Below are 24,536 nucleotides of genomic sequence, written 5' to 3'. Positions count from 1 at the left end.
GTACAGCCTCTCTGGGGTCTGTACGGGCCTTTCGGGGGGCTGTGCCGGCCTGCCAGGGGGTCTGTGCAGGCTCCGGTGGTCTGTGCCGGCCTGCCGGTGGTCTGTGCAGGCTCCGGGGGGCTGTGCCGGCCTGCCGGGGGGCTGTGCCGGCCTGCCGGGGGGCTGTGCAGGCTCCGGGGGGCTGTGCCGGCCTGCCGGGGGGCTGTGCCGGCCTGCCGGTGGTCTGTGCAGGCTCCGGTGGTCTGTGCAGGCTCCGGGGGTCTGTGCAGGCATCGTCCGATGGGACTACAAGTCCCATCGGGCGATGCCTGCTACCATGACAGTGATTGACACATTAGCCAATGATGGGACAGTAGTAGTCCCATCATCCGGCTAATGTGTTAAATGTAAAAAAAAAAAAAAAAAAAAAAAAAATTACATGCTACATACATACAACATGCATACTACATACATGCTACATTCATACTACATGCAACATACATACTACATATATACTACATGCATGCTACATACATACTGCATGCTACATACATACTACATATATACTACATACATACTACATGCATCATACATAACACATATATACTACATGCATGCTACATACATACTACATATATACTACATTCATGCTACATACTACATGCTACATACATACTACATATATACTACATGCATGCTACATACATACTACATATATACTACATACATACTACATACATACTACATGCATGCTACATACATACTACATGCATGCTACATACATACCACATACATAACACATATATACTACATGCATGCTACATACATGCTACATACATACCATATACATACTACATGCATGCTACATACTACATGCATGCTACATATATACTACATGCATGCTACATACATACTACATGCTACATACATACTACATATATACTACATGCATGCTACATACATACTACATGCTACATACATACTACATATATACTACATGCATACAATACATTCATACAATACATACATAGACATACAGTACATATAACATAGAGTAACATACTTACCAATACTTGTCACATTGTTCCCCGAAGCCATTGTCGTCTACGGAATAAATATTAACATAACAAACCACAAAAATACTCACCCACGATCCGAAGCAGTCCACGAGTGTGTCCCACGACGATCTTGGGTAGAGAACTGCAGCATCAGCTGTTGCTGCCGTTCTCTACTGGCTGCAGGAATCCAATGACGGAAGGTAGGTATCCTTCCGCACTGTATTCCTCCGCCACTTAAAAAAAAAAAAAGTCCCTAGTCTCACTTTATGCCATTGCTGTGTGGGAAATTCCCACGCAGCAATGGCATAAAGTGAGACTAGGGACTTTTTTTTTTTAAGTGGCGGAGGAATACAGTGCGGAAGGATACCTACCTTCCGTCATTGGATTCCTGCAGCCCGTAGAGAACGGCAGCATCATCTGATGCTGCCGTTCTCTACCCAAGATCGTCGTGGGACACACTCGTGGACTGCTTCGGATCGTGGGTGAGTATTTTTGTGGTTTGTTATGTTAATATTTATTCCGGAAAGACAATGGCTTCGGGGAACAATGTGACAAGTATTGGTAAGTATGTTACTCTATGTTATATGTACTGTATGTCTATGTATGTATTGTATGTATGTAGTATGTATGTAGTATGTATGTAGCATGCATGTAGTATATATGTAGCATGCATGTAGTATATATGTAGCATGTATGTAGTATGTATGTGGTATGTATGTAGTATGCAGTATGTATGTAGCATGCATGTAGTATATATGTAGCATGTATGTAGTATGTATGTGGTATGTATGTAGCATGTAGTATGTATGTAGCATGCATGTAGCATGCATGTAGTATGTATGTGGTATGTATGTAGCATGTAGTATGTATGTAGCATGCATGTAGTATGTATGTAGTATGTATGTAGCATGCAGTATGTATGTAGCATGTATGTAGTATATATGTAGTATGTATGTAGCATGCATGTAGTATGTATGTAGCATGTATGTAGTATGTATGTAGTATATATGTAGTATGTATGTAGCATGTATGTAGTATGTATGTAGTATATATGTAGTATGTATGTAGCATGTAGTATGTATGTAGCATGCATGTAGTATATATGTAGTATGTATGTAGCATGTAGTATGTATGTAGCATGCATGTAGTATGTATGTAGTATTTTTTTTTTTTTTTTTTTTTTTTTTTAACATTTAACACATTAGCCGGATGATGGAACTACTACTGTCCCATCATTGGCTAATGTGTCAATCACTGTCATGGTAGCAGGCATCGCCCGATGGGACTTGTAGTCCCATCGGACGATGCTTGCACAGACCCCCGGACATCGGCACAGCCCCCCGGCAGGCCGGTACAGACCCCCACAGGGTGCACAGACCACCGGCAGGCCGGCACAGCCCCCCGGCAGGCCGGCAGAGACCCCGGGCAGTCCACACAGCCCCCCGGCAGGCCGGCACAGCCCCCCGGCAGGCCGGCAGAGACCCCCGGAAGGCCCGAAATGACGGCGCATCATGATGCGCACACACCGCGCATCATGATGACGTCAGGCCGTCAATCAACTGAACTTCCGATTCCGATGCCGAATTCCGATATTGAAAAAATATCGGAAGTCGGTATCGGAATTCCGATACAGCAAGTATCGGCCGATACCCGATACTTGCGGTATCGGAATGCTCAACACTAATGGTCATGTGTTAATATGCACTTACATTGTGCATACACATTAATTTACTTTCTCAGTTCAGATTTCAGTTTGTTATTATAGATTTAGTTTACCCCTTCATTCCAATATGAACCGTGACAATATGTTTTATATTTGTAATATACTGTATATCGATATATAGCCTTGTAGTATGTGTGCCGACTGGAGGGTGGTCCCTTTTTCACTGCGAACAGACTGGAGACAGAAACCGATGTGTGTTCAACAGGTCCTCTTTATTGGCCATCCTCCTGACGACCACAGCAACACAACAGCAGCATGACAGCCTCCGAACACACAGGCCCGGGTACCTTTCATCTTCCGCGTCCCTCGCGGGTCTATCGCTGTGACTACCCTAGGCCTACCACCACAGAGCTTCGCCTGTCCGAGTCCGTCCGTCTGGTACCCCGGGCTTCCTCTGTCCTGCGGCTATCCTGTCAGGGCCACCCCCCCTAACTGTCTCTCCTTCCAAAGCTTCTCCTTCTTTCGTCTTCTCCTGAGCTGCACTCAACTCCTCCCAGACTGGATTCTCCCTGGGCTCTCTCTGTCTCTCTTTTATCCCCTTCCTTGGGAATTCCCCTCACGAGCACCCATAACTCCGCCCACCATTACTCTGCAGTTTCCTAAGCATTAGCTGCTGTTAAGTCATTTCCCTACTTTTTCTTGTCTCCCTCTAGTGGCCAAACCTCAGTACTGCACCGTCTCCTTCTCCTGCTGTTCTTTGTTTCCCCTTAGTGGCCAAAACCCGGTTCTACACCATCTCTTCCTAATCTCAGCTGTTTCCCCACACGTATATACAGAGTATATTTACTGCTCATCGTTACATTCACTTTCCTGCTTCAGACAGGTCCATAGGTCAGTCCACTTCCCTACAGCCATGTCTATCAATATGCGATTAGTGAAACGCCATTAGACATTGGAGGTAGGGTATCAATGTGTAATTGGTGAAGAACCAAAGTACATAGGATGTAGAATATCAGTGTGTTATTGGTGAAGAACAAATGTACATCAAAGGTAGGGTATCAGCGTGTAAATAGTGAAGAACAAATGTACATCGAAGGTAGAATATCAGTGTGTTATTGGTGAAGAATAAATGTACATCGAAGGTAGGGTATCAGTGTGTGATTGGTGAAGAGCCAATACAAATCGAAAGTAGGGTATCAGTGTGTGATTGGTGAAGATGTAGAACAAATGTACATCTAATGTAGGATATCAGTGTGTTATTGGTGAAGAACAAATCGACATCTAAGTTAGGATATAAGTGTGTTATTGGTGAACAGCAAATGCACATCGAAGATAGGGTATCAGTGTGTGATTGGTGAAGAACAAATGTACATCTAAAGTAGGATATCATTGTGTGATTGGTGAAGAACCAAAACACATCGAAGCTAGGGTATCAATGTGTGATTGGTGAAGAGCCATTTTACATCAAAGCTAGGGTATCAATGTGTGATTGATGAAGAACAAATGGACATCTAATGTAGGATATCAATGTGTTAGTGGTGAAGAACAAATGGACATCTAATGTAGGATATCAGTGTGTGATTGGCGAAGAACCAATACACATCGAAGGTAGGGTATCAATGTGTGATTGGTGAAGAACCAATATATATCAAAGGTAGAGCATCTGTCACATCTGCCTGAGACCACTAGCTCAAAAAGACTACCTTGGACAGACTTGGCACAAGCCACTCTTTTTGGCAGATTCCAGACGAACCCCGGGACATTTTAACCCCTATACAGAGATCTGTTTTTACAACAGGATCCAGTGGATAGCCAACACAGAATGTCTGCCATCTGAAAGTGCGAACCAGAGGTAGGAATGGTTGCCAAGCAGGGTCAAATCCAAGAGTTCACGCCAGGAACAGTATCATAAAACAAGCGGGTAGTCAAATATCAAGCAGAGGTCAAAGAATGGGAATAATCATGACAAAACACAGAAACACAACACAGAAGTCTGAATCAGGATAGCAGAATAATTGGCTGGCAGTGGGAGCTGGTTTTAGGGAGTTTATATAGAACAGCCCCACACAGGAATAAAATAGGATTAAAGTTATCAAGCATCACCCCTACAACAGTGTTGCACCGCCTAGCAGCCAAAGCAGATTCTGGCTCAGAAGTTACAGTGTCAATGCATGATTGGTGAAGAACAAATGTGCATAAAAAATAATCTATCAATGTGTGATTGTTGAGGAACTAATAAGCATCATAGATAGGCTATTAATGTGTGAATGGTGAAGAATCAATTTACATCAGAGGTAGGATTTCAATGTGTGATTTGTGAAAAGCCAATAGACGTTGAATGTAGACTATCAGTGTGTCATTGCTAAAGAACCAGTGTACACTGAAGTTAGGCTATCAATGTTTGATTGGTGAAGAACCATTGTACATCAAAGCTAGGGTGTTATGAATTGGTCACCGAGGAGGAGAGTGCAATAGGCTATGCCACCAGAACACCAGAGAGGTTGGTCGCTCAGCGGATTGTAGACCCCTGATCTTAACAACACAACTAGCAGTAGCCGTGGAGCGTTCCTACGTTGCCCTAGACGCCTCGTCACAGCCGGAGGACTAACTAAGCCTAAAGACAGAAAGGTGAAATCTAAACTGCCCGGATCCCCAAAGGAATAGACAGCCCCCAAACATATATTGTCGGTGAGACAAGATGAAACACAAACACAGACAGAAAATAGACTGAGAAAATGATGAGGCCCACACTGACTAGATAGGACAGGACAGAAAAGGCACTGTCTGCAATCACGCAAAAAGCCGAATAATTCCAACACGACTGATGTGCAAAAATACTGAGGTTTGAACAACCTAGCCCCCACTATATCAGCACTCAGGTGTGAACTGGTGGCTAGCAACAGACTAATACAGCAGGGGACTGAGCAAACAAACAAACACAAAATACAAAAATACAGGGCAGGAGCCAGCAGCCCCAGGGGGAGTAAGCTGACCCCTGACAGCAAGGTAAAAACAGATGCAAAGGGTTTAGCGAATGACACTTAGCTGAAAAAATGCAGGATCAGGCAGCAGACAGAAATCCTCAGTAAGCAAAGAAAGGAGTACCACCGGCAGTCACTGAGAGAAGTCTGCTCGTTTATGTAGTCCCAGTCACTACCACCACTCCTCCAGTTATCTTCTGCAGCTGTTGGGTTAACATCATGTTGACCAGCACCATTGCATAGGTTCTGATTGTACAGCAATCCTTTTTTATCCATGCGGTGTGCGGTTTCCCACTTTATTGCCCACTCCCCCCCATTTGTATCTGGATGTGTCTTAATTAAAATAAAAACTTTTTGACTTTACTCTGGACTTATAGTCGCTTTTTTTGGAGCTCTGCTCAGTTTTCTCTCAGCACCACTACAAGCAGTATCCACCAGAGGGAGCCTTGCCTCAAAAGTCGGATCAAGAGAGCTCACAACACTAGGGTATCAATGTGTAATTGGTGATAACTAATATACATTGAAGGTATGGTATCAGTGTTTGATTGCTGAAAAACCAAAGTACATAAAAGGCGTGATTGGTGAAGAACTAATATACATCATCGGAAGGCTATCTATGTGTGAATGGTGAAGAATCAATATACGTCGGAGGAAGGAAATCAATGTGCAATTGGCGAAAGAACCAAGATACATTGGAGGTAGGCTATCAATGTGTGATTACCATGTACATTAGCAGAGCAGCCTAGCTCAGGGACTGGATGTAGTGGCGATATGTGCTTCAATGGGGCGTCACCACTGCAGCCAAAATAGTGGTGTGAGCAGCAGCAGAGAGCTGATGCTGGACCTGGGGAGGGTGCATACTTGCTCATTGTTATTTTAAAAGTATAAAAGCATTTGGGGGCCACTTTTCTTAAAGTGGAAAAGCCTTTAATACTAATGTTAGAAAATGGTGCAAATCTACACTTGTTCATAACAGCAAAAAACTAGTCCAAAATGTGCTAAATTTAATAGAAAGTGCTTAACTTTTTATATATTTTTCACAACTCATTGTACATTTTTTAGACTGAAATTTTAAATGGGTTATTGTCCTGTAAAGACAATTCTTTTAGTGATCTGATTTTTTGGGGGGGAAAATATTGCTAACCATATCAGGAATCAGTAAGGGTTTGAAACTAAGCATGAACTAAAAGTCAAAGTGGAAAAACCACACACAAATTGTACTTACTCCATGCCGTTGGTTAGATTAAAAAAAAAACTCAGGGCATTAGTGTTTACAATACAGCCACTAAGTCACCATGCCATCCAAAATTCCCTAAAGGTTTCATTGTCCCTAAAGGGGGATTAGGTTGCCAGGGAGGGTAAGTGATTGATTGAAATATTGTAATTGGACTTATGATTTATGACTGAAGATCTAGGAGGGCACAGAATAAGCTGGAGTTATAGAACAAAATTATCTTTGGCATCTATGGAATAAAAATATCATGTCTGTTGTAGATATCTCACAGACATTCCTTGATTCAAAAACAATTGTTTAACTAAAACCAAATTCCTGCCATGGGTAGTGGTATTCACTCACATTTGTGAAGGAGAGAAATTATGATTCTACTGAATTAAAAGTAAAGAGACAATTGCGAATTCTGCAGTCCGCTTAGTTTCTGGTACACATCAGGCGACACAATCGAGGTCTATTGAAAAAAAGCCTATCCAGCTCTATTTCCTCTCAGAGGATATGAAGTCAGAAAGCAAAAAAAAAAGAATATAAAGGCAGAGAGTGGACTGGGAATAGTCTGCATAGACTACCTGCTGAAAGTCATTAGCTTTACTGCACTGGACTGCAAACCTCATAAAGAGATACAGAAGTTTAGGTAAATTCAGAAAATGCAGTCGTTTGGAGATCCAAAGGCACTATTAGAGGACAATTCTCTTAGGAGGTTTTAGGTTTTCTTCCCTTGATCTAGTCCAAACTTTTAGAATGTGAAGGAATCAGATCATGTTGTAATTAAAAGAGGAAAGGAACGAAACTGCTATAAAAGCAGCCTAACTAGTGAATAGTAAAGGGCCTCGCCTAGGAACAAATTATTGCGGCAGTCGCATGACTTCCCATCCGGATGTTGATGAACCGCGACTGGTGGGGGACACGAGCGAGTACAAAAGAGCACTGCCGGTCCAGGAGGTGAGTATTCCATTTTTTTTCTATTATTCCACCCTGAGTTGGAAGAAAAGTGGGGGAAATCACTTTAATGAACAGGGTGGCCAGTACGCTGATGAACCCTTGTAGCTAGGATTTACTTCACCCAAGGTGAAAAATTTGAGTTTACTGCTTTAGCCCTGTACCAAAAAGACTTGACCCAGGCACTTTTGCATCCATCACTAGAGATGAGCCGATTGCTTCATGCAACTCCAGTCCACATCAGTGCTTTCTAGCCATGGACAGGAGCTGCAAGAATTTCCTGAGCTTCTGGGATCTTATGATTAGCCAGGCTGGTGAGATGACGTTACGCCATGCCAGTGAATCAAATGCAGTGCCTGGGACCTCAGAAATCTCAGGAAAGTTGCGCCTGTCTAAAGTCAGGGAGTACCGACCTAGACCGTGGACAGGGGTTGTGCAAAGTGATTCACTCATCTCTATTCATCCCCACAAATTTCCCACTAGCTATGTCTCAACATGTTGAAGTCAGCACATCAATCTGAAAATGAAAAAGTACAACAGACTTCACAGGCAGAATATGGAAAGGCATCTGCAGTGATCCCTCCATTCACTGCATCTACCTCTTCCATGTCCCCTATTCTGACCCATCATTTATTATGATGTACCTACATCAGTTTGCATGACCACAGCCACCCCCACCACAGCCATATATATGTGCTGACCAAAATTACAATTTTTAGATGCAACAGTGACATAGAGACTTAAGATGGAACACCATAAAGTTGTTTTTTCCCATAATTAGTCCATATAATATAGTGTCAAAAAAAACAGTTATGATCCACCCTTCATCCTTATTTTTTAGTTTAGAATTTTTGCAACCAAGGTTTATTCTGGAACCTAAAAAATACCGTGAAAAAAACATAATGTGTGAATACTACCACAATCCTTTTTGCCATTTTAGTCTTGAAAATCGCAGCTTTGTTACTGAATACTCTATCAACATAGCAAATATCACTTAAACACATTGCCTTATTTTGGAAGTGTGTTTAAATGTCATTAGTTCAATTTCCTGGGCAGTTTTGTACCCAGGTACCGTGGCCTCACTGGGGTTTCTTGCTGAGAATATACTGTATAGTAGTCTTCCTAAATGTCTCACATACTTTTATTCATTGCTTTGAGTTGGATCAATGCTATGGCCCCATTCATCAAGACCGCGTTTTTCACATAGGTCTTTATCAGGTTGCGGGGTTGAGTGTGAGACGCCTTATTCTTTAAGAGGCACACACCTCCTAATGAATCAGGCGAAGCTTCCGTGTGTGCCTCGCCACAAATCTTACTGGACTGGAGTAAGATTTGTGGCATAAGGTACATGAATTTGAGGGGCAGGGGCACTATACCCTGCCATGTCCTAACTTCACCCACTTTGTTGGAGCTGGGCAAAAATCATGCGTCATGGATAACAATGAGCGCTTAGTTTTGTTATACAATGACAAATAATTATATCTGTATAATAGAGACATTCTCTTATCTCCCAAGCGAGTCAGCATCGTGATTTCCTGTTATTTTTTCTCCTTATTATCTTGCATATCTAATGTTCATTCTTGGATATATATATGTATATATCTTTATTAAATAGTAAAAATGGAATTCAGGAAATGCAATTATGCCAATTACAGTATCACCCTGCTAATTAAATCCCTCACATCATTGATGCTGGGAAGCATTTAATTTATTTAATGTTGGTAATGTTAGTGGATCACCACTAATGAAAATGACCATAAAGACTTGAAATAATGTGAATTGAATTAATTGTCAATAATTTTATGGAGTTCAGGTATTCTAAGTATTGATCACTCTGGATTATATATTTCATGCTAATTGTAATTACACCAATAAGGAAATAAAGTACACTTAGTTTTACAGTTTTGTATCGTGCTGCTTTCTTTTGAGGATATACAGTGGCATGTAAAAGTTTTGGCACCCCTGGGAAAAAATTATTGTTATTGTGAACAGTTAAGCAAATTAAAGATGAAATGATCTCTTCATAGCCTAAAGTTAAAGATGACACATTTCCTTTGTATTTCAGGCAAAAATATATATGCGAGTTATATTGTAAGTTTTTTACATTTTAAAAATTACTAAAAGGAAAATGGGCCGATGCAAAAGTTTGGACAACCTTGAAGATTTGTATGCTCAGATAACTTTGACCAAGGTTTCAGATCTTAATTAGTCTTTTAGGGTTATGGGTTTTTCACTATCGTCGTTAGAAAAGGCCAGGTGATGAAAATTTTCCAGTGCTATAAAAACCCAGCCTCCTCTAATCTTGTTCCAAAAAACAGCAGCCATGGGTTCTTCTGAACAGCTGCCTGACTGTCACGACTGCAGCCGCATACGCGGCCCAGCAGGCGCCTCCACGCCGATGGCGAGGGCGGGCATCCCCCGGGGACGCAATATGGACCCTCTATACCACACAGGGGGACCTAGGCCTACCCAAACTAGGGAAGGGCAGCGACCGGGATTCTGTGGCAGCTGAGCAAGTGGACAAAGAAGACACATAGGACTAGATAACACCGCACAACTTCAGGTATAAAGTAAAGTTTACTTAAAGTAAAGTCACAGTACATAGACAAAACAGGGCTAAACCAGGCTTACCAAGTCCACACCTCCCAGAAGGGTACCACCCAGTGGACCCCAAGGCACCATCGGATCACCGAGGCACTCATAAGCGGGACATCGGGACACAGGCAGGACATCAGGACACACGAGGTCATCAGGACATCAGGACACACGAGGTCATCAGGACATCAGGACACACGAGGTCATCAGGACATCAGGGCACACGAGGACATCAGGACATCAGGGTCACCGGCAGACATTAGGCGGGAGTTGTTTGGTTCCGGACATCCAACACAACCTACAGGCACCACTGCAGTCCTCCAGCTCCAGGCTGTGGTCGACAGGCTCCGGGCATTGGACCTAGGAAGGAACTCAAGCGTGATGGTGCTAACACCGCTGGATTGCTGGGCCTGCATGGAGCTAGCACCACATGGTAGTCAGAGCACAGCATAGTAGATGCTCAGCAGGAACACCGGTTACAAGAGTCTCAGAGTCACTGGGTGCGGGGCTCCAAACACAGAGGGATTCCAGGAACATAACACAGAAGACAGTTCAGACATAGTCAGGTACGAGATAGGTACAGGATCAAGGATTCAAGTCTGGATACACCGCCTCCAGGCCAGGACGAATTTAGACAGGGTCAGGTACAGGATCAAGGATTCAGGCCTGGATATACCACCTCCGGGGCAGGGCGAGGGTACAGGACAAAGCAAGAATCAAGGCAGGGACTTTGGAACCATAACCGAGACAGACGAGGTCCAGAGACACAGACACGAGACACACATGGCAAAGTCCAGGAGCGTTGTGAGTAGCTCTGGCCTCGCCCATAGGGCAGGGTCAGTTTATAAAGGAGCTGCCCCTCAGCAATTGGCTTGGGACGGCATTTCAAGTACACACACTAACCCTGATAAAAGCAGGGGAGGTGTGGCCACGCACACCCTAAGCACACACAGAAACCATTGCAGCACAATCAGTGCAGGAACTGCAGCTTAGAGCACCTGGCATCATCTGCAAGCCTATACACACGTGGAAAGTCATGCCCCAGCTGCAAATGACCTCACAACCCGTGTACAGTTTCCACAGCGGTGACCAGGGACCGCACATGCGAATGGTCAAACAGCAGAGCAAAGACCTAACACCACATGTGCAGCTACGCAGCAGAGCAGGGAACTGAGCAGGCTCCATACAGGTAACAGTGAGCAGTATCCCAGCTCAATTAGGGGGAAAAGAGTAAGGGGTTAAAGCAGACATGCATTGTCACGCCGACAAGCAGATACACACAGAACGGCGTGACACTGACACTCTAAAAATGTAGGAGAAAGCCATAAGAAGATAACAAAGTGTTTTCAAGTTGCCCTTTCCTCAGTTCGAAATGTAATTAAGAAATGGCTGCTAACAGGAGCAGAGGAGTTCAAGATAAGGTCTGAAAGACCAAGTAACATTTCAGTGAGAGTTGCTCATAGGATTGCTAGAGAGGCAAATTAGAACCCCCGATTGACTTCAAAAGACCTTCAGAAAGATTTAGCAGATTCTGGAGTTGTGGTACATTGTTCTACTGTTCAGAGCCACCTGCACAAATATTGCCTTCATGGAAGAGTCATTAGAAGAAAATCTCTCCTGCATCCTCACCATAAAATTCAGCTTCAGAAGTATGCAAAAGAATATCTAAACAAGCTGATGCATTTTGGAAATGAGTCCTGTGGAAGGATGAGGTTAAAATAAAACTCTTTGGCCACAACTATCAAAGGGATGTCTAAAGAAAAAAGGGGACAGAAATTCAGGAAAAGAACATCTCGCCAACCATTAAGCATGGAGGTGGATCAATCATGCTTTGGGGTTGTGTTGCAGCCAATGGCACAAGGAACATTTCATGGGTAGAAGGAAGAATGGATTCAATGAAATTTCAACAAATTTTTGATGCAAACATAACACCATCTGTAAAAAAGCTAAAGTTGAAAAGAGGATGGCTTCTACAAATGGATAATGATCCTAAACACACGTCAAAATCCACAATAGATGACCTCAAAAGGTGCAAGCTGAAGATTTTGCAATGGCCCTCAAAGTCCCTTGATCTGAACACCATTGAAAATCTGTGGCTAGACCTCAAAATAGCAGTGCATGGAAGACCACCCAGGAATCTCACAGAACTGGAAGAATTTTCCAAGGAAGAATGGATGAAAATCACTCAAATAAGAAATTAAAGACTCTTAGCTGGCTACAAAAAGCATTTACAAGCTGTAATACTTTCAAAAGTGGGTGCTACAAGGTACTAACTATGTAGGGTGCCCAAACTTTTACATTGGCCCATTTTCCTTTGTGCTATTTTTAAAATGTAAAATATATATATATATATATATATATATATTTTTTTTTTTTTTTTGCCTAAAATACAAAGAAAATGTGTCATCTTTAACTTTAGGCTTTTTAGAAATCATTTCATCTTCAACCTGATTAACTGTTCACAATAACAGTAATTTTGACCAGGGGTTCCCAAACTTTTAGATGCTAGTATATTTGTGTATACACATGCAGTCACTTCAGCACCTGAAAACAGAATTGGGAGCCGAGGGTTTTAGAATAGTGGTGAATCCATTGGTGCGTCTTCTACAGTATGTGCAGTAGTCAGTATGAAAGCTTTTCTAGAAAACCCTTTTAGAATACTTTTAAAAAAAATCAAGGACTTTTGTACTTTTACTGTCAGTATCTGCAACTTTCTGGAGCAAGTATATGACTTTTTGGAGCAAATAGTATTGAAATCTGCTCTATGGGTCCGTTTTTGGCTTTGGAACTTTACAGTTTTCTTGCTCGGTCGGCATTACAAACAATGAACAAGAATTGTAATGATAGATATGCACAGTTGACTTCTATGTACTTGTACAATATCCTCACATGTTTTCATTAACATCACCGCTAACCTTCCTATTATCCTCTTACTATTAGTTTCTGGCATTTAATGCATTATTTCATGAACCAATGCGTGAAATTGTGATACAATTTTGTGTGTATATTGTATGTACAATACGAAATACAAATGCAAAGTTATCCCTCCCTCATTGTAAAATTGGTGTATTGGCAACATTTCCAAACTTTCTGCTCTCTGTAATGAAAAAAAAGAAAATCAAATAAAAATAATCTTAATATTTGAACATCACTGATATAACAAGTGATTTCTCCAAATTCGACACAAAAAGCCACTTTTAATTACCAATGCAGTTTCAGAATTAGTCAGCCCCTTAAAGGGAATCTGACAACAGGTTTTTGCTTTGTAATCTGAGAGCAGCATGATGTAGGGACAGAGACACTGATTCCAGCGATGTGTCACTTAGTAAGCTGCTTACTGCAGTTTCAACAAAAATCAGTGTTTAATCAGCAGCAGGACTAGTTGTCTCAAGCCATATAGTCCATCCTCCTGCTCTGTATAACCCCGCGCCTTCCACTGATTGGCAGCTTTCTACTTATACACAGTGTAAGCTGCTGATCAGTGACGTAGGCAGGGTTATAAAGAGCTCAGCCATCAGAGAACTGGCAGATCTACAGCAGAGAATACAGGAATTTTATCAACTTGGTAGCCTTCAGACCAGTAAGTGACCCATCACTGGAATTGGGTTTTTTTTTACATCATGCTACTTTCAGACAGAGTAGCAAAAACCTGGTCACAGATTCCATTACTGACCAATATATAGTCTTTAGTACTTAGTAGAACCCCTATGGCTGTTATGACCTGCTGCAAACATGATGCATAGATGGACTCCAGCTTCTGGCAGCGTTACTGAGGAATCATGGCAATGGCCTCCAGTTCACTAGTATTCTTATGTTTGTGTGATGGAACCACCTTCTTCAAATCCTATCGAAGGTTATTTTTTGGAGGATCAATTTAGGCAACTGTGACGCCAACTCCTTAATCTGCCGCCAAGGCCTCTTCTGAAACCAAGTCTCGTAGACTTTGAGGTTTTGCTATACTGAGTATTAGGCCGGGATTACACATGTGAGAAACTCAGCTGAGTCTCGCATGTTAATACCGGGCACTGCCACTGGCACTCGGGAGCGGAGCGTGCGGCTCCATGTATTTCTATGCGGCTGCACACTCCAATCCGAGTGCCAGGTATTAACATGCGAGACTCAGCCGTGTTTCTCGCATGTGTGATCCCGGCCTTACCATTGAATAATTCTGAGATTGGAGCATCAGCAAAAGTGGTATTTTGTGTTGAATTTGTAGGAACCACTTGTTAGATTAGTTGTGTTGAGGGATTTATATTATATTGTTTGCTTGGTTTATTGTGAGCTTCAAAAATGTATATATACCCTAGCGATGGTGTATATATACTGGAAGCTCATTGGACTTAGTAGCCATCGATTTGTGTCATGTGTGTGTTCTTCCTCGTAAATTCCATTACCCAATTGTGTTGTGTGAGAAGGTAAGAAAATAAGCCTGATTTGTTCTCCTTTGTAGAGCCAAGCTGAAGCGCACTACAAAGGCAGTAAACATGCCAAGAAGCTCAAAGCACTAGAGTCCACGAAAAATAAGCAAAAAACGGGTTCTCCCAAGGACAGCACCAAGGCTATTACGAGCTCAACGGCCAGCAACAAATCAGGTCAATAAAACTCTTGTTTTTTTTCCCGTGCTACCTTTTCTTTACCTTATCTGACAGTGAACATGTGAATGTATTTGTGAACAAATCTAATGTCAAATATTCTCTAGAATAACAGGCTGACATTTTCCAAAATGGCAATGAATAAATAAAGTAATAGCGGCATTAAGCCGAGAAATATATTTACTATTAAATCCCGTCTGACAGAATTTGTATTTCCAATTAAAGATGTAAAACAATTCATGAAATATAACATTTAAAAAAAATAACCACTATTTAATTTTTATTTGCAAAATCAATAATGTACAATGAAAATAAGCAACTTTGTAATTTATCTTATCAGAGAAATCTGCTTCTGTCTTGACTGGTCTTTCATTTTAGGTTCATGAATAAAATCTGCATTCAGTAAAAACAGATTTTGCCATTACTGAGATGGCAGTTGGTGCTTATAAGATTCTATGGAAAGGGGAAGGAGCTAGAGTCAGTCAGAGACATTCTGCTGCCAGTTCTTCTGCAGCAACACTTACAGTTCTCCATAGAACCTTATAAGCACCAATTGCAATCTCCTGTCATAGTGATGGGAAAGACTGTAATCACCGAAGACAGATTTTATCAATAAATTGAGCACTTTGAAAATGAAAGATGAGCCCAGGAAGACAGAGAAGCAGATTACAAAGCTATATTACAAAGTAATCGTACAAAAAAAATAAAACACTTACTCTCTAAGTTTTATGGAGAATGTATATGGCATTAGATTTCTGTGGGTCCATATTGTATCTCTGTACAAATCAGAATTTTAAGCAGAAGTATGTGTCCAATAGAAAAATATTGTGCAACTGTAATATATATATTCTGTCCAAGAAACATTGATTTAATGGAAAAATATCTTCATAATAGTAGGAGCCATACAAAGACATTTAGAGGGTTTTGTTTTTTTTTCCAATTACACCATGATCAGGCAGAGAATGATTTCACCTTATCTACTGTATGATATTAGCATGGATGACTTATTTTGCAAGGAACCAACGTCAATCTTTAACTAGTGTCTAAACCAGGGGTCTCAAACTCGGCAGAGTAAATGGGCCGCACATAAAAAGCTGGCGGCCGCATGCCTTTCAAACTTAATATAGTCACAATTGATAGCGGTATCTAAGGGGTTAAACGGCCATGATCAGTGCTAATACCGATCGTGGCCGTTCAAATAGGTTGTCAGCTGCGATGTACAGCTTACCTCAGCGGATGATAGTGTTGGCTCTGCATGTGAGCCGGCGTAATCATCTCACTGTACACGCACAGCCACAGTCACCTTCAAAAGCCAGCAATGGGGGGAAAGTCACGCCTCCACTCTGCACGCTGGCGTGATGTCATTACACAGCGCCAGAGGGATGTCATCACGCAGGGCCGCAGCCACAATGGAGTGGCGCACTCCTCCTCTCTCCAGTGTGAGCAGTGGCGTAACTACAAAGTTATGGGCCCTGGTGCGAACTTTCAAATGGGGCCCCCCATGTCCAAATACACACACATCTCCGCTCAGCACACCTCGTACACATGTGACTCCTCACACCTTGCACACACACATCTTCACTCCGCACACCTCGTATACGCACGGCTCCACTCCGTACATCTTGCACACACACGGCTCTGCTCCGTACACCTTGTACGCACACGGCTCCGCTCCATACACCTTGTTCACTTATGGCTCCGCTCCGTACTCCTCGTACACATGCGGTTCTGCTCCGTACACCTCGTACACACACGGCTCCGCTCCATACACACCATACGCACACGGCTCCGCTCCGTACACACCGTACACATGTTGCTCCGCACACCTTGTACACACATGGCTCTGCTCCGTACACCTTGTACACACACGGCTCTGCTACATCCACCCTGTAAACCCCTCCTGACCCCACACATAAACTTACCGGCATCCAGCACCATGGCAACCAGCACAGACAGCAGCGTCTTGCATACACTGAGGGCCCTGATCTTGTGACCGCTGACTCCTCCCCCTCCTATGACCTCATCCCAGGTCCTGTGCGCACAGAACAGCCAACTGAATGCGCGCCTTCCACCTGCCTCAGGGAGTGAGACATGTGGTGCACCGAGGGCCGCAGATGCCTGCCTCAGGGGCCGCATGGGGCCTGCGGCCCGAGGGCTGCGTGTTTGAGACCTCTGGTCAAAACAAATTATTTATTTTTATTTCTTTAACTGAGTGAAATTGCTTTTCAATTAGTTAAAAAGTTGCCAACAGTTATACCTAGATAGTATAGAAACCCAGAAAATATACAACTGTCCATAGGTATGTAAACAATATTTAAGATCACAAAATTAAATTTAAGGAAGACCTTTAACCAATTTTTTGTCTTATAAATTGTACATCACTGCACATAATAGCAAAAATGTACGTAAAAACTTTTTTTTTACATTTTTATCTCCTCTTTTTCCACTATGGTGCTGTCCAATCATAAAAAGACATCATCCATAGGTAGAAAAAATAGGCTGTGCTAGTCTATGGGTGCTTGGAAATAACCAAACTGCACACGGATGACAGCTGAATGCAGTGCAGTCCAATTTCCACGCCTTGACACAATGGAGAAGATGGAGAAATGTTGTTCTCCGTCTTCTAATCAGTGTGTTCTCAGATTTTCTCATCGAATAGAATTGGAAGTGCATTGAGCAGCAAGGTGGTGTGCTGGTAAAAGGGGGAAAAAGAAAAAAAAAAACCTCTTTTAAATCTTCTGCCTGAGCGAGTGTGAACGAGCTGAGTTTGACCTGAGCGTAAGTGCGAACTGTGGTAAGTGTGTGACTTGAGGATCAGTGACTTTGGATTCAGGGAGTTTCCAAGGGAGCTCTTACTGAATTGCTGTTATATTATATTAATACCTTTTTTTTTTTTTTTTTTTTTATAATTTATATTTGCTTATCTTATTGTGTGGTGCAATCCCCATTAGGATGTGCTCCACTATTGCCAATGCCATCCAGTGCACGTCTTGCCGCATGTATGAAATCCTTGAACAGCCGGTCGAGGGTGCATACTGCTGTGCGAGATGTGAGCACGTTGTGCATTTGGAAGCCCAGATACTGGATCTAAATGTGCAGCTGGCAACACAGATCCATAGACAATATGGAAAGGAGTCTTGTGCTCACTGAGCAGACGCTCAATGGGATAGATGAGGGGGGGGATGCTAGGTTGGAGCTGCAGGACAATGAAGCAGCTAGCTGGGTGACAGTTAGAAGGCGGGGTAGAGGGAAGAGCACCAGGGAGGCTAGTCCTGATCTGGCACACCCCAATAAGTTTGCTAAGTTGGCAGATGAGGGGAGTGTTAGTGCAGGAGTAGCACTGCTGCAGCAAGGCATGTCCTCTGAAAGCCGTAGGAGTGTCTGCTTCAGTAAGGGGGGAAATAGGAGAGCAGGGCAGGCCAGACAGGTTCTGGTAGTGGGAGACTCAATTATTAGGGGAACAGATAGGACAATCTGTCACAAAGACAGGGATCGTCGAACGGTGTGCTGCCTACCTGGCGCTCGAGTCCGACACGTCGCTGATCGGGTTGACAGATTACTGGGAGGGGCTGGTGAGGATCCAGCGGTCATGGTGCACATTGGCACAAATGACAAAGTTAGAGGTAGGTGGAAGGTCCTTAAAGATGATTTCAGGGAATTAGGCTGCAAGCTTAAAGCAAGGACCTCCAAGGACCTTCCGAAACCTGCAGTTCCAGCAAAAGTAATAGGTTTTTGACTACTATGAGAGACAATTACCTTTCACAACTGGTTCAGGACCCAACATGAGGGGGGGCACTGCTAGACCTAATATTAACCAACAGGCCAGACCGCATATCAAATGTAAGGGTTGAGGGTCACTTGGGTAATAGTGATCACAAATTAATAAGTTTTCATGTATCCTTTAATAAGATGTGTAGTAGAGGGGTTACAAGAACACTAAGCTTCAGGAAGGCAAATTTCCAACGGATGAGAGATGATCTTGGTGCAATTAACTGGGACAATATCCTGAGACATAAAAATACACAAAGAAAATGGGAGATGTTTATTAGCATCCTGAATAGGACCTGTGCACAATATATACCGTATGGGAATAAACATGCGAGAAATAGGAGGAAACCACTATAGCTAAATAGAGCTGTAAGGGGCGCAATAAGAGATAAAAATAAAGCATTTAGAGAATTAAAGCAAGTAGGTAGCGATGAGGCATTAAATAAATACAGAAAATTAAATAAATTCTGTAAAAAGCAAATCAAGACAGCAAAGATTGAGACAGAGAGACTCATTGCCAGAGAAAGTAAAAATAATCCCAAAATATTCTTTAACTACATAAATAGTAAGAAACTAAAAAATGATAGTGTTGGTCCCCTTAAAAATAGTCTGGGTGAAATGGTGGATGAGGATGAGGAAAAAGCCAATATGCTAAATGACTATTTTTCAACAGTATTTACACAAGAAAATCCCATGACGGATAACATGATCAGGGATAAAAAATTGTTCGTTAAATGTCACCTGCTTAACCCAGCAGGAAGTACAGCGGCGTCTAAAAATCACTAAAATTGACAAATCCCCGGGCCCGGATGAGATACACCCCGAGTACTGCAGGAATTAAGCACAGTCATAGATAGACCATTATTTTTAATCTTTAAGGATTCCATAATAACAGGGCGTATAGCAAATGTGGTGCCAATATTCAAAAAGGGGACAAAAACTGAACTTGGAAATTATAGGCCAGTAAGTTTAACCTCAACTGTGGGTAAAATCCTGGAGGGTTTTCTAAGAGATACTATACTGGAGTATCTGGAGAAGAATAACCTTATGACCCAATATCAACATGGGTTTACAAGGGACCGTTCCTGTCAGACTAATCTGATAAGCTTTTATGAAGAGGTAAGTTCCGGACTGGACCAAGGGAATGCAGTGGACGTGGTGTACATGGACTTTTCAAAAGCTTTTGATACGGTGCCACACAAAAGGTTGATACATAAAATGAGAACAATGGGGATAGGGGAAAATATGTGTAGGTGGGTTAAGAGCTGGCTCAGGGATAGGAAACAAAGGGTGGTTATTAATGGAGCACACTCGGACTGGGTCACGGTTAGCAGTGGGGTACCACAGGGGTCAGTTTTGGGCCCGCTTCTTTTTAACATATTTGTTAATGACCTTGTAGGGGGCATAGAGAGTAGAATTTCAATATTTGCAGATGACACTAAACTCTGCAGGGTAATCAATACAGAGGAGGACAATTTTATATTACAGGAGGATTTATGTAAACTAGAAGCTTGGGCTGATAAATGGCAAATGAGCTTTAATGGGGATAAATGTAAGGTCATGCACTTGGGTAGAACGAACAAGATGTATAATTATGTGCTTAATTGTAAAACACTGGGCAAAACAGTCACTGAAAAAGACCTGGGTGTATGGGTGGACGACAAACTCACATTTAGCGGCCAGTGTCAGGCAGCTGCTGCAAAGGCAAATAAAATAATGGGATGCATTAAAAAAGGCATAGATGCTCATGAGGAGAACATAATTTTACCTCTATATAAGTCACTAGTGCGACCACACTTAGAATACTGTGTACAGTTCTGGTCTCCGGTGTATAAGAAAGACATAGCTGAACTGGAGCGGGTGCAGAGAAGAGCGACCAAGGTTATTAGGGAACTAGGGGGTCTGCAATACCAAGACAGGTTATTACACTTGGGGTTATTTAGTTTGGAGAATCGAAGGCTTAGGGGTGATCTTATTACAATGTATAAATATATGTGGGGACAATACCAAGACCTTTCTAATGATCTTTTTACTCTTAGACCTGTGACGGGGACAAGGGGGCATCCTCTACGTCTGGAGGAAAGAAGGTTTAAGCATACTCACAGACTCAGATTCTTTACTGTAAGAGCAGTGAGACTATGGAACTCTCTGCCATATGATGTTGTAATGAGTGATTCCCTACTAAAATTTAAGAAGGGACTAGATTCCTTTCTTGAAAAGTATAATATTACAGGGTATATACACTAGTTTCCTTAATATTGCGTAGATCCAGGGAGCTAGTCTGATTGCCGTGTGTGGAGTCGGGAAGGAATTTTTTTCCCCAATGTGAAGCTTACTGTTTGCCACATGGGGTTTTTTTGCCTTCCTCTGGATCAACATGTTAGGGCAAGTTAGGATAGGATATGGGTTGAACTAGATGGACTTAAAGTCTCCCTTCAACCTTAATAACTATGTCACACTAAGCTGACACTCTGATTAAACTCTGATCAGAGTTTAACTAGAGTATATTTGCATAATTGTCCCAATTCTCTTGGATGATAGAATCTACGGCCGTCTGCTCGAGTCCTAATACTTAGCATTAGTCCACGGCTGCTCCCATGACCCCTCATAACTCGATGCTGACGTCCTCCTTCTATTCCGTAACTGTAATAACAAGAAGTGTGGAGAAGGATCAGAGAGCACAAAGCACAATCTCCCTCTCTTGTCCACCTTTTTCCAAAACCATTATTTAGGTTTAACAGAATGTCAGAAAATAGATTTTTGGCATTTCCACTGTGGAGCTGGTCCACAGTTACAGTTTTACTTAGTTCTACAATTATTTTTATAAAATGTCATGCTACCATTTACGGTGCAAGACTCGTATAAAGTGCATTTTTGCGCGGTGGTGGGTATTGTTATTTTTTTGTTTTTTAAGTAATTTGATAATCTTATTTAATAGTCTTCATAGAGGATCCATTACTTTCGGGCAGATTTTTGCTCACAAATGTAAAAATCTCGAGCTTCTTTCTCCAGATTTGGTGGAAATGTATAAAACATGGCTGTGATTTACCTATAAAGTAGGAGGAGGAGTGCATTTGTTAGCCCATGAACATGGTATAAATCGCACAAAATTGATTAAATTGACACATGACTTAAACCTTGCACAACTAGTTAAGTTACGTATTTAAAAGGAACCTGTCACTAGATTCTTTTCATGCAGCCAAAACTACGGGCAGGATGAATCAGAGCTTTGTCTTTCTAGGAATCGCTCAGTTATTTCCAAGAAAACATAGTTTAAACATCCCCAAACCATAGAGAGACATGAGACTAGTCTGCCATCCCCCTTAGTTGACTTCATAGAGCTCAGATCCAGGCGATTGACAAGTTTCTCACAATGTACACACAAGTGAGAGACCTTACAATCACCAGAAAAGTTCAGAAAAATGCATACCTCTCTGCAATTGTGAAGCCAAGCGCTGATTTATGCTGCCTGTGGTTTGAGCAGGACTGGCATAGATATATCCCAAAAATCAAGAGTGGACATAGACAGGGGAGCAGCGGGAATGAGACCACGTGTATGTGATTTGCAGACATGACGTCACGTGCTGACTAGACTTGCGCAGCCTCCCTCAATACAAGTTTGAGTGAGGCTGGACACAGTTTAGTTGGAATGTGGCTGAAAGTATGCAAATTTAATACTGGCGGTCACATGACCACCCACTCCCGACACCCTAAGAATCCTGACATTGTGCAGTGCCCACGATGTGAGGATTCACAAATCTGCAGTCACATAGTAACTATGTGGACTTCTACCGTGAGTCCGGGCAACCCCTTTAACCAATTCCAACAAAATCAAGTACGTTAGGTAATGGTGATCGCATAGGACACAGAACCAATCCCCCTGCATTTGACTGCTGGATAGAAAAGCACTAGCTGCCAAGAACTTCTGATAATTTAACCCTTCTGGCACTGATCTCAATGCCAACCTTAACACCGACAAAGGGAAAGAGTTCACTTTTTATCTGCCTGTTAGTTTCTTACATTTACAAAAATGTACAGATCACGGAGTTCTGCTCCATACATTGTTTCCATCCAGCAGATCAGCTGATTGGGGTGGTTGTGGGATTTGAGGATCCCTGAAATCTCATGTTGATGACCTTTGCTAGACAACCTATCCTAAGTATTTTGGACAAACCCTTTAACTGAAGTTCAATCATATCCTAGACCTAGGCCATGATTACTGAGGAACTCTGAGTGTAGACTCGCTTGCCCCTCTTGAATCCTGTAGCTCTGGGATAACGATGTGCGGTTGTAAGCTGGGGTGATTGGCATTTACTCTTCTAGATTCTTTCTCACCCTGTCCAGTCATTTCTTCCTCCTCCTAATTACCCTTCCCATGATACACTTTACACAGTGCCTATAAAAAGCATAATTCCCATTGGAATGGCTTGTGCTTCCTTGTGTAACAACCGTGATCTCACGGAGGAATTAATTAGCTTTTTGACACTTTTCAAAAGAAAGAGATTCTTAAGAAAACAAATTTGTGCAACGTGATCTACATTGACTGCAATTACTGAAAACAAGGCACGACATGGTATTTATTTACTCTAGGAACCTTTTGCAGCTATTAGAGCTTCGACTCTTTCTGTGTAGGGTTACCCATGTAGGCAGTGTATGTCAGCTGCAATTTGACTGCAGATCTGGTGTATTTTATTGAATTGTACATGGAGTTTAAAAAAAAAGTCTTGAACATCAAAACTACAACTGCAGACATTACTCTATACCACTGTTTCCCAACTCCATGTTCTCATGCACCACCAACAGATCATGTTTTCTGGGTTTCCTTAGTATTGCCCAGGTGATAATTCCATCACAAGATTAAGAAATCCTGAAAATGTGATCTGTTGGTGGCTCTTGAGGATTGGGGTTGGGAACACTGGACACATTAATAAACTTTCAGCTTTTTTGTATACGTTGAAAGAATGCTAAAAAAAATTGTCTGGTCATTTGATATTTTTTCACAGTGCTAGTAGGGATCTCACCAAGTTCACCGCAGTTCAGCCCGGCTGGGAACGGAGCCTCAGTAACCAGGCGTAACCTCTATGACGTCACCACCGGTCTCTGAGACTGCGCTCGCAGCAGTTCATTTACCAGTGGTTCTCAGCCTGGACAGTCGCATCTTGGCACCATCCAGGTTGAAAACTGTTTAACGGACAGGTGTGGTATATTGTTTTTTTATTTTACAATCTTGCGTTGAAATCTCTTGTCAATTTTTCTTTTCCGTCCACATCTAGAGAGGTTAGCCACAGTGCCATGGGCTTTAAACTTCTTGATGACACTGCGCACGGTAGACACAGGAACATTCAGGTCTTTGGAGATGGACTTGTGGCCTTGAGATTGCTCATGCTTCCTCACAATTTGGTTTCTCAAGTTCTCAGACAGTTCTTTGGTCTTCTTTCTTTTCTCCATCCTCAATGTGGTACACACAACGACACAGGACAGAGGTTGAGTCAACTTTAATCCATGTCAACTGGCTGCAAGTGTGATTTAGTTATTGCCAACACCTGTTAGGTGCCACAGGTAAGTTACAGGTGCTGTTAATTACACAAATTAGAGAAGCATCACATGATTTTTCGAACAGTGCCAATACTTTTGTCCACCCTCTTTTTTATGTTTGGTGTGGAATTATATCCAATTTGGCTTTAGGACAATTCTTTTTGTGTTTTTTCATTTAAGACAAATTAAATAAAG

General features: G+C 42.2%; 1 protein-coding gene across 5 annotated transcripts in view; it reads left to right on the top strand.

The window, feature by feature from the left end:
- The window catches only part of ZNF385B (zinc finger protein 385B), an 837,627-nt gene that overhangs the window by 742,030 nt on the left and 71,061 nt on the right, over positions 1 to 24,536 (top strand). For all 5 annotated transcript variants that reach the window (XM_073577477.1, XM_073577475.1, XM_073577474.1 and 2 more), the window contains one exon: positions 14,897 to 15,038. In XM_073577477.1, the coding sequence (XP_073433578.1) occupies positions 14,897 to 15,038 (142 nt within the window). The remainder of the gene's footprint in view (positions 1 to 14,896; positions 15,039 to 24,536) is intronic.

This window comes from Dendrobates tinctorius, unplaced genomic scaffold (assembly GCF_039654945.1).
Source record: "Dendrobates tinctorius isolate UK_male_01 unplaced genomic scaffold, ASM3965494v1 ptg000056l, whole genome shotgun sequence".
Lineage (NCBI taxonomy): Eukaryota > Metazoa > Chordata > Amphibia > Anura > Dendrobatidae > Dendrobates > Dendrobates tinctorius.
The sequence above is the reverse complement of the archived record's forward strand: the minus strand, read 5'-3'. Positions and strand labels throughout refer to the sequence as shown.